This window comes from Theropithecus gelada, chromosome 10, assembly GCF_003255815.1.
Source record: "Theropithecus gelada isolate Dixy chromosome 10, Tgel_1.0, whole genome shotgun sequence".
Classification (NCBI taxonomy): domain Eukaryota; kingdom Metazoa; phylum Chordata; class Mammalia; order Primates; family Cercopithecidae; genus Theropithecus; species Theropithecus gelada.
In genome coordinates this window covers 14,568,661-14,584,980 of record NC_037678.1, presented here as the reverse complement: position 1 = coordinate 14,584,980, position 16,320 = coordinate 14,568,661, and the positions used below count along the sequence as shown (strand labels likewise).

The following is a 16,320-nucleotide window of genomic DNA, read 5'->3' as shown; positions in this document are numbered from 1 at the left end:
TTTTTTTTTTTTTTTTTTTTTTTTGAGATGGAGTCTGGCTCTGTCGCCCAGGCTGGAGTGCAGTGGCCGGATCTCAGCTCACTGCAGGCTCCGCCTCCCTGGTTTACGTCATTCTCCTGCCTCAGCCTCCCGAGTAGCTGGGACTACAGGCGCCCGCCACCTCGCCCGGCTAGTTTTTTTTTTTGTATTTTTTAGTAGAGACGGAGTTTCACCGTGTTCGCCAGGGTGGTCTCAATCTCCTGACCTCGTGATCCGCCCGTCTCGGCCTCCCAAAGTGCTGGGATTACAGGCTTGAGCCACCGCGCCCGGCCTACCACGTAAATTCTTGCTTGGAACCAATCTAGAAGACTTTAAACAACTTCAAACCTACCGAGGTTTTTTTTCTTGATGCCAAGTTTTAAAAACCAGGAATTTCATTTTTTTTAACAAATGGTCAACTACTAAGAATTCATAAAAGGGCTGCCTCTGTGATATCTCATTATACTTTGATTCTTGTATCAACTCAATTATTCAACTCCTTTAGTTCTTCATCTTCTAGCCCTTAGATAATAGTCTCCATTAAGTAAAAGGCATTTTGCAGAAAGAGGTAGAGAAAATTATATATATATATATATATATATATATATTTGTAAAGCTTAGTTTTCTGCAAGTACAATTAAATACTCAAGATAGCTGGGAGAAGGGCAAGAAGAGCCCACAGAGATGAGATGGTACTGAGATTCCACTGGTGGCCCTTTCTAAGGGACTAGAACTACGCTACAGATTTATCAATGAAAGGTTGAAGGCAAGGGGAAAGGAAAAGCCATTAACATATGCAGGCACTGCAATGTGCTAGATAATTTATATACATTATTTCTGGATGTCATTTCCATTATCAGGTAAGGAGAGTGAGACTCAGAGATTAAATGACTGGATCAAGGCCAAATAGCTAGTAAACAGTAGAGCCAGAGCCATAATTATAACTGTTCTTTCTGTTACATGCTACACAGCAGTTTAGTCCAGAAAAGCATTTATCCCTAGGCCAAGAAATAGGGAAGGTAAGTGTATGATCATCTACACACTGGCTTAGCCAGACTGTTTCCCTTCCAGCAATGGGAAACATTGAGAGAGAATTCATCTTTAACCTGTGGTTATCGCCCAATTATTCACACTCGTAGAAGAAAAGCAGTGCTTCTCAAATGTTAGCATGCAGACAGGTCACCAGGTATCTTGTTAAAATGTAGATTCTGATTCAGTAGGTCTAGGATGGCCTCTGAGATTCCTGCATCTACCAGGAAATGAAGCTTCTAGTGCTGGGGCCATACTGTAAACAGATTATACTCAATGGCTCCCAATCTTGACTGATCATTTGAATCACCTGGGAATAATTTAAAATCTACAGATCTCCCTCCTTGATTCAGTGGTGTCTGGAATGAGGTCCAGGTTGACTTCAACACAGTCATCCCTTGATGTCCATGGGGGACTGTTTTGAGGACCCCTCTCAGACACCGAAATCCACAGATGCTCAAGTCTCTGATGTATAATATAGCACAGTATTTACATATAACCTATGCATATCCTCCCAAAGCCTTTAAATCATCTCTATAATACCTAATACAGTGTAAATGCTATGTAAATAGCTGTTATTTAGTATTTTTATTTGTATTATTTTTATTGTTGCATTGTTTTTTTTTTTCTGAATTATTTTCCATCTGTGGTTGGTTGAATCCACAGATGTGGACCCCACAGATATGACAGGCCAACTGTACAGAATAGGGACTACTGAGCTATACTATCTCCAGGCACATTCTACCTCAGAATTCTATAATTCAAAGAAATATATAATTATTAACGACAATAACCACAGCAAGCACTGACTGAGAACACACCAAATGTCTAAGAGCTTTACATATTAGCTCACTTAGTCCTCGGACCACACTGTGAGGTTGGTACTTACAGCACTATCATTCCCATTTTACACACGAGGAAGTCGATGCACCAAGAGACTAACTTGTCCAAGGTCAGTGACTGAATTGCAGAAGAGGGGTTAAGACTTCAGCCAACCCCATTCCAAAGAGTGTGTGCCCTCAGACACACCATCTAAAGCTGCTTCCCACATTGCCCAATGGTAATGTCACTGATTTTAACAGATACACTGGAACAAATCAATCCAAATGGGTCACCCCATAAGATGTCGCCCTGGGAAGGCTATGTTCTTATTCCTCAGATGCTACCATCATTCAAAACACGGCACTGCTAAACTAAATATTTCAGGAGCCCTTCATCTGAACATGAAAATGCCTTCAGAGCCTAAACCCACGACTTGAAGCATCTTCAAACGGGGTAAAAGCTCACCACTTGAGCACAGATTTGACTTTTTGACAACATCACAAAATCAGGAAAAGCCAATTCAAAGAAACCTAGTATCTTTCAAAAACCTAGGTAGGTATTTTTAAAATACAAAATTCAGTGTTAGGTATTGAAAATGTTTTCCTCATCACTCATCTCTAAAGCCGATTCCGAATGTGAGTTCTTTATGGTTTGCGCAATGGTTGTTATCACCAGCCAAGGTGACAATTTTGAAGGGCAATACTCATTTGGATGCACAGGTTCTGTTATATTTGTTAAAAAAAAAAAAAAAAAAAAAAAGCAGCCTCTTAGTCATACCAAAAGAGACACATTTGCCCTTCACTATCAGCACAAACATGCATGTGTTCAGAACAACTGTCTTGAAGCATGCAGTTTTCCTTTCTGCTGAAAAAGCAACTGCTTTGATATTCTTTTCAGATTATTTTTAAGTGTGTTTTATTTATATACATCCATCCATATAAAAATAAATACCACCAGCAGGCATTAATGAAGCATTTAACTGCATGCAGCACCATAAAAGGTATTGTACAAAGGCAACTATACACTAAAATATGCGCACAAACACCCTCACATACAAGGGATAAAGGCACACACAAATACTTCAGGGATACAACTATAAAAAGATATTACATTTCTATATCCAGATGAGCTCCTTTGTTAAATAAATGTCTTTTTTCAACAAAGAAAATATTCTGCAAATTTAGAATGATTTCCAGAATTTTTTTAAATCAGGCATTAATGCAGATCAGCACAATTCCACACGACCAACCTCTCTGCTTGAACTGGACTCCCCACACCTTACTGAAGCCACAATTCCCCTGCACAAACTCCCACTCCACCACCCCCCACACACCCAACTCCCCACCAACCTCACAGGGGTTCCTGGGCTGGTCCATGGAATCTGATGACATCACTCTCTCTTCCTTCCTGGAATTCTAAACCCTGCTGCTCTCTCCTTGCACACAGCTACCATCTCCATGGCAACCTCACCTCCTCCTGCTTCCCTATTGGCTTCATGGAGCAGGATACACAAAAAGGTTTTCCGTTCTCCCCACACCACCCGCCCCAAAAAGACGATGCTTTCAACAGGAACCTGAGCTAAATTTAGCTACTTGGGATTCAGAGTCCTATGACTAAGAAAACATACAGAAATGTCCTCCTTCCAACATTGTATCCTCCCCTCAACCCCACCCAAAAGTGGCTGCTTCACCTCCTCCTCTCTGGCCCCCAACCCAAAAGCAAGTAGTGATATCTGCTGAGCATTAAAAACAACCAAGCCACCTGCCTCACATACAAGGTATGCAGAGAGAAAATTCTCATATTCACCTCCTCCCAAAAGGAGAATTTTTAAAAAGAGAACAAAAAACTATGCAAAAAAACAGTTGAGCCATTTCAGCTGAACATCACAGTGTTCTGCTGTTTCTTTCCGTCCTAAGCCAAGGATTGGGAACTCCACGCCTCAAGGCAGAAAAAAGTCTTTAACCTCTTAGAAGACAGAATTCTCCTGCTATTTGCTTGATATGACTTCCTCCATCATAGGAGGGATAAACGCGGAGGAGAATTAGGTAGAAAGACTGCACACTTCAGTGATTAAACACACTAAGCCTGGAAGCACAAATACTGGGTACAACTTTCCATCCAACAGACTGACCTACTATGTAAACTTAACAAATTCTCACATACCTCATCTAAAAAGCAGCTCCTACACAGGGATATTATAAGAATTACTGACAAAATTAATGTAAATTAGTTTAGGTCCCTGTGCCAAAGGGACTGAATCAAGAGTAAGTTGGCATTATTAGTAGTAAAATTCCTGTGGATATTAATAGATGCTAATAATCCCCAGAGGAAGAACACAAACTTTTAGAAAATTATCCTTTCATAATCATAGATATACCATAAAATACACATAACTTCTTGAGCCATGGGCAGTTCCTATAAAGGTTTCTACTTCTGGTAAAAATCCAACTCTACTCACCTCATACGCCAGCCAATTTGTGACTACTATTTTCTTTGCTTAATCCAAACTTTAATTTAGAAATTGTTACTCCTCACTCTCCCTAAATAATGACTAAATATGGACCAGGGCTTCATTCTCTGGCTCAGATACCCACTTCGCAGTCTAGAGAAGTAATTCCTTCTCAGAACCATATTCGATAGCTGAGCACTGAATCAAGGCAGTGGCTATGTCCTATACGACTCTGAAGGACAAAGCATCAATTGTGACCAAGTAGTAAGGGCTCCAAGCAGGTCAGAGCCTTGTAGTAGGAAAGGGAGAAAAGGAATGGATACAAATAAGGCACACCCAGGAAAATTATATTTTCAGTTTGCAAGGCAGAGACCCAGCTCCAGGACACCAAAAAAAAAAAAAAAAAAAAAAAAAAAAAGACATGAAAGGAGAATAATTTAGTGTAATAACAGTCATCTACCCCAAAGAAAACTTAAACAATTTAGAACAATTAGAGAAGTCAAAAGAGTCAGATGCCTCTAGTTAACACACAGGCATCTAGAAAAAGCTTTACAACTGTTGTGGAAAACAGCAAAGGATGAAGTACATGCTAACAACTGAAATCCATACTGCAGTGCAGGGTAGCGGGCAATATGACTAGCCCACCTCTGAGATATCTGTTTTCTTATTTCGCTCCTTGTTGATTCAAACAAGCCATTCCTTGTGTGAAAGCATTCCTATGGACACAATGGTTCCACAGGCTAAGTATTAAGTATGATAAGCACTATTCTGAAGGACCTTAACACTCTTAAAAACAGTCACCTTATTCTACAAAGGGGAGACTAAAGCAGTTTCTGAGATTGCCCATCAAATCAATTACTAAACTTGACTTATCATGAAGAAATCTATCAGCAATGGCCTAGACTAAGTGGAATGTTGCAAAACAAAGCTCCATTTATCTACTCTTTCACTCAAACGTGCATTAAGGGCACTTATTATGTGCCAAGAGTCTTATATGTGTCAACGCTATTTCACAAAAATAAAAACACCAACACTAGTATATATTCTTTTTGTTGTTGTCACTGTTGTTGTTGTTGTCACAACAGAGTCTCACTCTGTTGCTCAGGCTGGAGTCCAGTCATGCCATCCCGGTTCACTGCAACCTCCGCCTCCCGGATTCAAGCAATTCTCCTGCCTCAGCCTTCCGAGTAGCTGGGATTACAGGTGAGCACCACCACGCCTGGCTAATTTTTGTATTTTTAGTAGAGACAGGGTTCCACCATGTTGGCCAGGCTGGTCTCGAACTCCTGCCCGCCTTGGCCTTCCAAAGTGCCAGGATTACAGGTGTGAGCCACTACACCTTGCCTAGTATACATTCTTACTCCACTTTGCAAACACAGAAACAGAGTTCCAGTGATGTCAAGGTGACCATGGTTATATACTCATTATTTCATTTTTTTAAAAAAGCCAGGATTCTAACCCAGATTTGTTTGGATTCCAAAGCCTAAGCATTTTTCCACTTAGCTTCCTGTTTTCAGATAGTGAGGGTTGGAAAAAAATCTAGAAATCATCTTATATCTGTGTTCTCTTATGCCATCAATAAAATATAGGACACTTGACATCAAGGTCAAAGTCATACTTTTTATGTATTACTAACAGTATTAAACTCTAAGTAGGCACTCAATACTTATTAATTTATTATTCTAATCCTATTATTCTAAACTTCTAGACAAACGGCAATGATTCTACTCAGATCTTTTTAAATTAACATTGGCTTGAGAAATTACATGCTGAAATGAAATGACAAAACTTCAGATAACATTCTGGAATTAATTTCACAATATTTGAGACGAAAAAAATTATCACTGTCATAATGCCTATACTGGCCCAGTCATAATGTCATAATACCTACACAGTCTCATTTGTTGGTTTTAATCCACAAACCCTAATGCAGTCGGGATCTATACATTAGATTTATGATTTCTACATTCTACATATAGAACCAGAGCATTTCTCCAGGGATTCCACTAAAATTAAATCAGCTGATTAGAGGACCATGCTAAAGAGGCCAAGGTCACGTGTCTGCTACCCATGTGAACCAGTTAGCATCACTCTCTCCTACAGCCACAACATACACCCTGTTGTAAACATACATCCTTGGTTTTACTCTGAAATTAAGGCAAATAATCACCTTTTCTGGGGGAAAAAAATGTATCTACTAATGTCAAATATTATAATCAGATTTTATTCTTTAGAAAACAGGTATTGTCTTTCAAATAATATTTTCAATCATCCATTCTTTCTTTCAATACTTACTTACTCAATACTTACCACACACCAGTCGATAATCTCAAAAGGCTGGCGCCAAAGGACAAATAAATAGAGCTATGTGTGATATTCAATATAGCGAAGGTGTATATAGGTATGGTGACAGTACACAGAAGGAAAGGCTACCTCTAGAAGATGTCATGGAGAATGAGCAGGAGTTCATTTATGTAAATGAGGAAGGTAAGAGCATTCCACGGAGGGAGAACAAAGATTTACAAAGGGATGGTCATAAGACAACATAACAAACTTGAACTTTCAAGAATTTTACTTAGGCCAGGTTGAGAACTGAGAGATACGACCAGCTAAGAGAAGGCAAGACAACATCTTTTAGATTTTCTACCTAACCCAAATTAGGTTTTCCTAAAATGCCTTACTTTGAGTTAGATTTCCAGAGTAAAAGGGAAAAAAAATGTAATATCATGGAGATTTGTTCTCCTCATAGTCTCCATGATAAGAATAACAGCCAAAATGAGGTACATCCTTCTGAAAATGAAGCTGTTAGTGGCTGAGACCCTCAAAGAAGAGGTTCTTTTGTCTGCAGAGCAAAACCCAAATTTGCTGCCCTATGAGGTAGAATGAAAATTTCCTTATTCTTCTCAGAGAAATTAGTTTACAAAGTGGTCAGTGAAGCTTACTCATCAATTTTCCTTTCCTGTGGCTGTCTGAAACTCAGCATGTTGAATAGTTGACAAGCAAATTTACATTAACTTTAAAAAGCACCTTCATCCCCACATAAAACCCCAACACACAAACACAAAAACGTATGTGCACACTCACATCCTACAAGCTCGACAGGAAAAGGATCAGTATGTGTATGAGGGGAAAGCTATCTATCAGCTGTAGCAATCACAGAACACAAGTAGAAGAAAGTAAACTTTTTACTGAAGCAATTATATATAGAGAAATAGGCAAAAATCCTAAGTGCATAACTCAATGAATGTTCACAAAGTGACTGTCCTCCCACCCCCTGCCATGTAACTAACACCTAGGCCAAGAAATAGGACATTACCAGCACTACAGAAGCCCATCCTGTGCCTTTGCAAAGTCACTCCCACCAGCCCACAATGACTTTATTTAACACCATAAATCCACTCTGCCTGTTTTGAAGTTTATATTAATGGAATCACATATTATGCATTCTTTTGTGTTGGCTTCTTTCACTCCACATTATATTTGTAAAACTGATCCATTTGTTGACTGTATTCCATCTTATAAATATATCATAATTTACTGATCAGTAACGTTGAAAGGCCTCTGTGCCATTTCCAGCTTGGGGCTATTCCTAAAAATTCTTGTACATGTCTTTCAGTGCACACATGTACACATTTCGACTGGGTATGCCCTGGAGTGGAACAATTGGTTATAGCCTGTTGCCCAGGCTGGAGTGTAGTGGTGCAATCATAACTCACTGCAGCCTTGAAATCCTGAGCTCAAGCAATCCTCTTGCCTCAGACTCTGGAGTAGTTGGAACAACAGACACATGGTATTATGCTCAGTCAACTTTAAAAAAAAATTGTAGAGACAAGGTCTTACTATGTTGTTGCCCAGGTTGGTCTTAAAGTCCTGGTCTAAAGCAATCCTCCTGCCTCAGCCTCCCTCCCAAGTAGCTAGGAATACAGGTGTGCACCACCACAACTAGCTTTACTTTCTTAATGGTGTCTTTTAATGAACAGATAATTCCTAAGTTTAATGTAGTTAAATTATCATTTTTTCCTTTATAGTCAGCATGTATATCCAGTTCAAGTAAAGAATATCATGAAAACATTCTCCTATGTTTTCTTTTAGAAACTTTCATAAAGTAGCATTTGAAATGTGAATTTTCCTATAATTCCAGCACTTTGGGAGGCTGTGCCACTGCACTCTAGCCTGGGCAATAGAGCGAGACCTTGTCTCAAAATAAAAAATTTTTAAAAAGTCCTACAAAAAAAAAAAAAAATGCACAATGAAGTTTTCTTCCACCTAATAGGTCAAACAACTGAATCTATGAATTAAGCAAGATTACATTAAATTAAACTCCACAAGCTTTTATCAAGTGCCTCGTATGTACCCAGGACTGTTAGGTGCTACAAGAGATGAAAATGATAAGAGATGTTCCCTAACCTAAGTGAATACTAACCTTAGCTAATAGCATGACATCAAATATCAATTGTGTCGAGTGTTTAAATAAAACTGAGAATTCTGACATTGGAGTCCAAAAATAATACATAACCCTCCACCATCCTCAGCTATCCAAGCTGATTTTCACTTCAACAAAGAACAGGAGGACAAAGGCATTTCCTTATTACTGCTACTGTTTCTAATACACACATCTAAAATCCACCCCATTTACCACTTTTCTTAAGAGTACAAGAAAGATCTTAAAAATGTAAGTTATAAGTCCAGCATCTTCTAGTCCAACTACTTAAAAGAAACAGCAGAATCCAGAAATAATACAATTTTTCCCAGAATAAAAAAAATCTAGGTCATTCTAGCTAGAGAACAGTGGGGCAGGAAAGGAAAAACATGTATATGTATACACATATGCTTTCACACACCCACACAACCCTAAACTTTTTCTTAAGTGTTTTCCAATTTTCTTGTCCACAATTACTTATCCCCTTCTTCCTGATCTTAAGAGAGAAAGGTTACCAAAAAAAAAAAAAAAAAAAAAAAAAAAAGCCAAACTTAAAAAGAGTCCCAGTAGATTAGAGATCAAATATATTTATGGCCTTTTTTAATGAAAGACAAATTTAGGGAAGGTCGATTCAGGATGAAAAGTTGAAAGGGTTAGTTAAGGGAAGGGATAGTCATTCAACCAATTTAGATGAGCAACAAGTTTTTAAAGTAAACAGAGTCATCGAGTTTTCTCTATTCTCCTATTCTATCATAAGCCTCAAAATAGAATTCTGCACCTCTCTTAAACATGCAGAACAGGAGGGGAAAGAAGCAGTCTGCTAATTTTACAGGTCAAGGTAAACCAGATGCTTCACAGACTGGGCTTCTAAGTCTTAAGCACATTTTCTGAAATAAAGCAAGACTCTATCAGTAGAGCTTAAGAGAAGATCTTGAGCTAAGGTAGTAAACAAGAAGAAAAGAAGCTCATGGAATTGAAACTCTTTTATCAGGAAAGTGTTCAAAGTCACTCCTCTGATGCAAAACAATAGGCAAAGCCTTGACCTAAGGATTAAACTGTTCAACAGGAACCATAATTTCCCATGGCATTCACTCATTCAACAAACTTTCATAAATGTACACCTACTATGGTCCCATAATGCTAGGCACCATGAATACAGTGTGGAAAACATAGTCCTTTCTCTCATGAAGCTCAGTAGAACTGGGGAAAAAGACATTATACCATTATAAGTAAATAAGTATTTAGCGACAAACGATGCGAATTTAAGAAAAAACAATGTAAGGAGTCTTCAGAGTGATCCCAACTGAAGATATCTTGTTGCTTCACCCCATCAATTCCTGCGATTTTCCTCCAACATCTACTACTGTCTCCACCAGCAATCTATCCCCACATTCTGAATGCTGTCTCTGCTCAAGCAAATCAGCAAGATTTCATGGTACGGCTTGAATTCAGCACTGCAAACGGTGCCTCCTGCACATGGCACTGAAGAGTACTTGACAAGTGCACATCCCAAAGACAGCAAAGAGCTGTAAAGTGAAGTGGGGTCTCAAGAGCCCCTCATACACCCTCCTTGCACAGTGCCCTAGAAGATAAAAAGAGGTACCTGTCTGCCTCTAGATCAGAACTTCTGCCTTTCTGCCAATTCAAAAGCAGTTTTTGTACAACTGCATAAGAATCTACAATTACCCCAAATAAAAATTTCCATTAAAAAAAAAAAAAAAGAAAAGCAGCTTTTATGGCCGGGCACGATGGCTCACGCCTGTAATCCCAGCACTTTGGGAGGCCAAGACGGGTGGATCACTTGAGGCCAAGAGTTTGAGACCAGCCTGGCAACATGGTAAAACCCAGTCTCTACTAAAAACACAAAAATTAGTCAGGCACGGTGATGTGTGCTTCTGTAGTCTCAACTACTTGGGAGGCTGAGGCACAAGAATCTCTCGAACTCAGGAGGTGGAGGCTGCAGTGAGCCGAGATCGCGCGCGCCACTGCACTCCAGCTTGGGCAAAACAGGGAAACTTCATCTCAAAAAAATAAAAGCAGCTTTTAGAGCCTTGAGGTCTCTCTTTAAACACGACAAAATGGTTTGCCTCCTTCCTCTCTCCAGCATCAGCTCTTTATATATCAGAGGCAGGAAGTTAGTATGCTTAAAATGGGACAAGGATGACAATAAAATTATAAGTTTAAAGTGATAATAAAAATAAGTTTACAGTGATTTTTTAAAAATCTTTTTACCACATTACCCTTAGAAAGGAGTTTCTTTCTGAGAAGGATTTGGGACTTATATATAACTCAGAATGTGGAAGAATATGTATCACCTTTAGGCCCAGAATACAATGGGTTGAGCCTGTCTCTCTGATACATGGCTAGCTGGGTGACACTGCACATGTGCAGTTTTCTCACCTGCAAAATGGACTTGAGGTCATTTATCCTAGAGTTCTGATCAACTAAATGAGATAACATGAGTCTGGTACCTGGCAAATAAGAGCCACCTGAAAAACAAACAACATCTTACCTACCTTCTCTTCTTTACACCTATTCAAATGGGGGATTTTTAAAAATCATAGTGAGAAAAATCATATTGGTGAATTGAGAACATAATTCTCCACTGGTTGCAATGCTATGTTGCTAAGACTCACTCAAGAAGGGTGACCATGTGACTTGTCTTATGCTATCCCAATTTCAAATACTCTGACATATTATTCCTACTAGCATCAAAAATATCCCAAAAAATCAAATATTTCTGCAACCAAACTCTATCTCCCAGACATCCTCACTACCTAGAAGCAGCACTAAAATTTTTCATCAGAGGATATATTGTACATTTGGCTCAAGAAACACGTGGCTGGGCATGGTGGCTCATGCCTGAAATCTCAGCACTTTGGGAGGCTGAGGCAGGAGGACTGCTCAAGGTCAGGAGCTTAAGACCAGAGTGGGCAATATAGCGAGACCCATCTCAAAAAAAAAAAAAAAGAAAAAAAACACTCTTCAACTAACCAGGCATGCTGGTATGTACCTGTAGTCCTAGCTACTTTGGAGACTGAGGTAGGAGGATCGCTTGAGCCCAAGAGCTTGGGGCTGCAGTGAGCCATGATTGCACCACTGTACTCCAGCCTGGGCAACAGAGTGAGACCCTATCTAAAAAAAAAAAAAAAAGGAAGAAGAAGAAGGAGAGGAAGAAATGTGATCATGGTGCTTACAAGAGGACAAAAGGGACACTGAAAGTATGAAGAGGTCAAGACAACAAAGCAATGCTGCTAAGAGCTTCATGCCAACACAGTATATTTTTACATAGTCTATCCTAATAAGCTCACATTTATGCAACAACATCAGCACAACAGCTAAGTGGATTAGAATAAAATTGCAAAGACCTAAATGGACCCCTGGGATGGCAGAGTTTCTGTAATCATCAGCTAAATCCAAAAAACTAACAGTTGATACCAAGCATACCCTCAGTCTAACCAGGCAACCGAAATAGAAGCAAAATAGAAAATCAAGTATATATATAAAGTATATCCCTGGTGGAATCTAGAGGGCACAAAAGAACAATTCATAGTGCCTGCAGCTGAGTGTCACCAAAAAAAATCCTCTTTTAAGCTGTGCAGAGTGCCTGATATACTGCAGTAGCTGGGAAAATGGCCACATTCAAGCCCACGTCAGAGCACACCAGGTATGCTCCCTTGGCAACAATACTACATGGGATGCGGGTGCAAAACACCTTCCTACTTCCTTTGAGTTTAAAGTCACTGCCACACTCACCCTTTGGCACACAGCCAGACAGGGCCAGTGATACTCAGTTTACAATGTAAATAAATCATCCCCATGCAATGTTATATTTTGAACCATTTAGACAAGTGTGCAGGATTCAAAAAAATGAAAAATAAAGAGTGGCTTGTTTTCCCAAGTCTCATTCACATTCTCATGTTTGCAATCCCCGTTTCTAGCAAATGCCTCCCAGGTCCAGAAAAAAATTCCTTTCCTAAATATTCACCATCTGCGTTTAATTTGGCCATTCCTTCCTCCCTCTCTTCTCTGCTCCCAACCCACAAGAAACATATACATATGTTTATGTTTATATATACATATATCCCCTCCTATTAACATTCTCTGAAAACAAATATAGAAAAGATTAGAAAGGAAAAGAGACTAAGAGAGGGAGGTAAACAGGGCAGGCAAAGGGAACAGTTCACAGAATGAGGCACAAAGACGAGAAGAGACGGTTGCTCTTGAGCTCCAGCAGTAAGGGCTGTTTCTGATTAGGTGCGTACAATTGCAGAGCTGCACAGGAAGTGCTGAGGGCGCCCTCTTGGTCGGCCCCATCCCAAACACACTGAAAACCTTTGTACTATAGCAGGCCCATCTGGAATCAGTTAGGACCAAGCTCTTAGCAGCCTTTCCTTTTTTCTTTTTTTTTTTTCAAAACACACACACACACACACACACACACACACACACACACACTCTCTCTCTCTCTAAAACCGCTTAGCTCAGTTTTCCTGCCTGCAACCTTCTCATCCCTTCCTTCCAAATCATCCCTTCCTTCCAAATCACCCTTCGGAACATATTTCTCCAACGGCCCTTCTGGGGTCACCACTAACAAGATGAGTCATATAAGAACATAAAGCATTCAGAGAGCTAGCATCCTCCCTAGAACCCAAATACCCCCAAAAAAGTACAGTCTTCATGCAACTAAAATCCCTTTTTAGACCATTTTGGGGTTTTTTTAAATGCTATTTTTAGAATTCAAAGTGGCCTACTTTTTTTAAGGATTTAAATGAAGCATCTCCTTTAGGAAACTGTTTTCATTTGTTCTATCTTCTAAATCATGCAAAAAGTAGGAAAAAAAGAAACTCTGGCATAGTTCTCCTAGCATTCAAAAGGAAAAATATTTTTCCATTCACAATCCTAAGTTAAATCGCTTATATTCGCTTCTGTAAAATTGATTTCTACCGATGCTTTCTCAAAAAAAAAAAAAAAAAAAAAAAGGAACTTACCCAGTACTGTCGTAAATGTCTAGCACTAAGACTCAGGAGACCTGGACAATAGTCTTGATGGCCACTAAGTAGCCATATGGCTTGGAATAAATTATTTATGCTTCCTAGGTCTCTATTTTTTCACCAGTAATATGGGGCAAGGCAGATTCTTTCCAGCACCACAACTTCCTCAAATCCCACACACCTAATAAAACATAAGAGTACACACAAAACTGGCCTCCAGTTTCACCTAGGAATCATCACTTTAAAGAAATGTTCTTATTACCTACCAAAGACTGTACAGAAAGGAATTGTGTGTGGGTAGAGAGAATGGACAGAGGCTGTCAGTTGGCACCCTCTTCTATGAGCCATATTCCCTGTCCTCATAGTGCTTAGAGACATCATAACCAAGAAAGGCCATTAAAATGTTTAAGGAAAGTACAAGCCTAGCCATCTGGGCCCAGCAAACTGACCAAAGAAGTGCAGCACCAAGACCTGCAGAATTAAATTCACTACTAAGCTACTGAAATGTAACTTGCCCTTTGTGCTCAGTTTTAAAGCATCTTATTTTAATTGATCTCAATAAATATTTACCAAATCAATCAAGAAGGCCAGATTCAAATATAAAAAAAGAATAGAAACTGCCCTATCCTCAAGAAGTTTATAATCTACAGGCAACAGAGAGAGATGTTCAAAGACAATCTTAGTCCAATACTTGATAATGATTAGGTAATCACAAAGTACTGTGAGAGTCCTAACTGATGCTTCCTCCATGAGCCTTCTTTGACAGTCTACACCTTTTTAGAGCTCTTTCTCTTATTTTCTTCCATTAAACTGTTCTAATAAATCTGAAAATTATATTTCACCATAAAATTTAAAGGTTGGTACTATCAACTGCCTAAACTTACAGAAGTCAGTAACTGTTTAACAAGTAGTTTATATCCACAGAGGGGGGACAGACCTACATAAACCATCTCCCAAGTCACACTGGTGACAACCAGAGCAGGAACACTGAAAACTCCCTCAATAGGAGCGCCACCTTTATACCTATGGCAATTAGGAACCAATTCTTGACCTAAGGCTGAGTTCTAGGCATTAAGAACCAGTCCAGCAAGTAAAACGTTTGAGATTAGAATTGTCTGTCAGCCCCTCAGACACAACCAGTATGGCAAGAATTGCTGTGAACCACATACAAGGTTTTTGCCAAGAAGTACACACAGTATCTGCTCTCATCTGTTTTCTTCTCAACTAAAAACAGTCTAGTTCTTAAAGGGCCTGTTTTACCATTTCACGTCCAGAAGGAGAGAAAATTATTCCTAAATGGGCTGAGGCCTTAATCTCATATGCTAAGTAACCTGAAGGATGAGTGGGTTCCTTCTCCTGGGCCGCGGCAGAGGGGACCGACCCCATTGTGGGCAGGCTCCCTAAAAATGTATTCTCTTCAGTGTGTTAAACTTCCCCTCTCTACGCTGGCAAGACTTCAAACACATTCGGAGAGAAGTAAGACTATATGAGGTGGGGTTCCCAAAACAGCAGGGTCACATTTCCTCCTGGAATGTGGAAAGCTGAACTGTAGGAGGTGCCTATAAGAGATCTGGCCCAGTCCTGAAACATTAATACACTTCAAATTAGGCACAGAGAACTTGGCAGCTCGGCTGACTCCCAGACCAGCTCTAAACAAAACTGGTCAGGATTCTTCGTGGCAAACAGCAGTAGAAGGAGCCAATCAAAATGCTTGGCCCTGCCAAAGAATTGCCGCCTTTTCCTTAAAGGGAAAACACTTCAAGGGGAGTGTGGCTGTATTTCTAAGGAGAGAAAAGGAGTTTTTAGATTTTCTGAACTCCTACATCCAGTTGCTTTATTTCTGTAAATTCCTTTTCCTACATTTGTTCTCGTCTATAACAACACCAGCATTGCCACTGGGTATAATAAAAAACAGGCTAGGCTAAGCACAGTGGCTCACACCTGTAATCCCAGCACTTTGGAAGGCCGAGGCGGGTAGATCACGAGGTCAGGAGTTCAACACCAGCCTGACCAACATGGTGAAACCCCATCTCTACTAAGAATACAAAAATTAGCCAGGCAGGGTGGCACGCACCTGTAATCCCAGCTACTCGGGAGGCTGAGGCAGGAGAATCACTTGAACCCAGGAGGCAGAGGTTGCGGTGAGCCGAGATCGCACCACTGCACTCCAGCCTGGGTGACAGAGTGAGACTCCATAAAAGAAAAAAACACAGGTTAGAGCTTTACAGAAAGACGCCAGAATCCTAACACTACTTTAACCAAAGGAGGCAGGGCATCCCCCCTCATCTTATTGCCTTCATCTTACTGCTACCACTTAAGGGCAAAGTCCTTCCAAAGATTCCTCCCCTGGAGTCTCATCTTTTCCCTACTGCCTCTTTCCTTTTCTCTGACCCTCTCTCCGCAGCCATTCAAAACTCAACAGAAATACTAAAGTAAATTTCATCCTGATGTGAGTCTCTCAACAGCGCAGACGCAGCGTAGTAGACAGGGCTTCTCAAACTAACTGTGAGGAGCAACCTTTTCTGTTAACTTTCCAATCCATCAGGGAATCATACTTTTGTAAGGTGCAGTAAAATGAACTACTAGAA

The 16,320-nt window shown here is 39.9% G+C and overlaps 1 protein-coding gene across 9 annotated transcripts in view; it reads right to left on the bottom strand.

The window, feature by feature from the left end:
- The window catches only part of RBFOX2 (RNA binding fox-1 homolog 2), a 296,039-nt gene that overhangs the window by 224,380 nt on the left and 55,339 nt on the right, over positions 1 to 16,320 (bottom strand). For 4 of the 9 annotated variants that reach the window (XM_025398164.1, XM_025398162.1, XM_025398163.1 and 1 more), the window contains exon 1: positions 3,219 to 3,328. The exons of the other annotated variants lie outside the window; for them this stretch is intronic. In XM_025398164.1, the coding sequence (XP_025253949.1) occupies positions 3,219 to 3,260 (42 nt within the window). In that variant the 5' untranslated portion in view covers positions 3,261 to 3,328. Of the gene's footprint in view, positions 1 to 3,218; positions 3,329 to 16,320 lie in introns of those variants that run through there. 9 annotated transcript variants of the gene reach the window in all.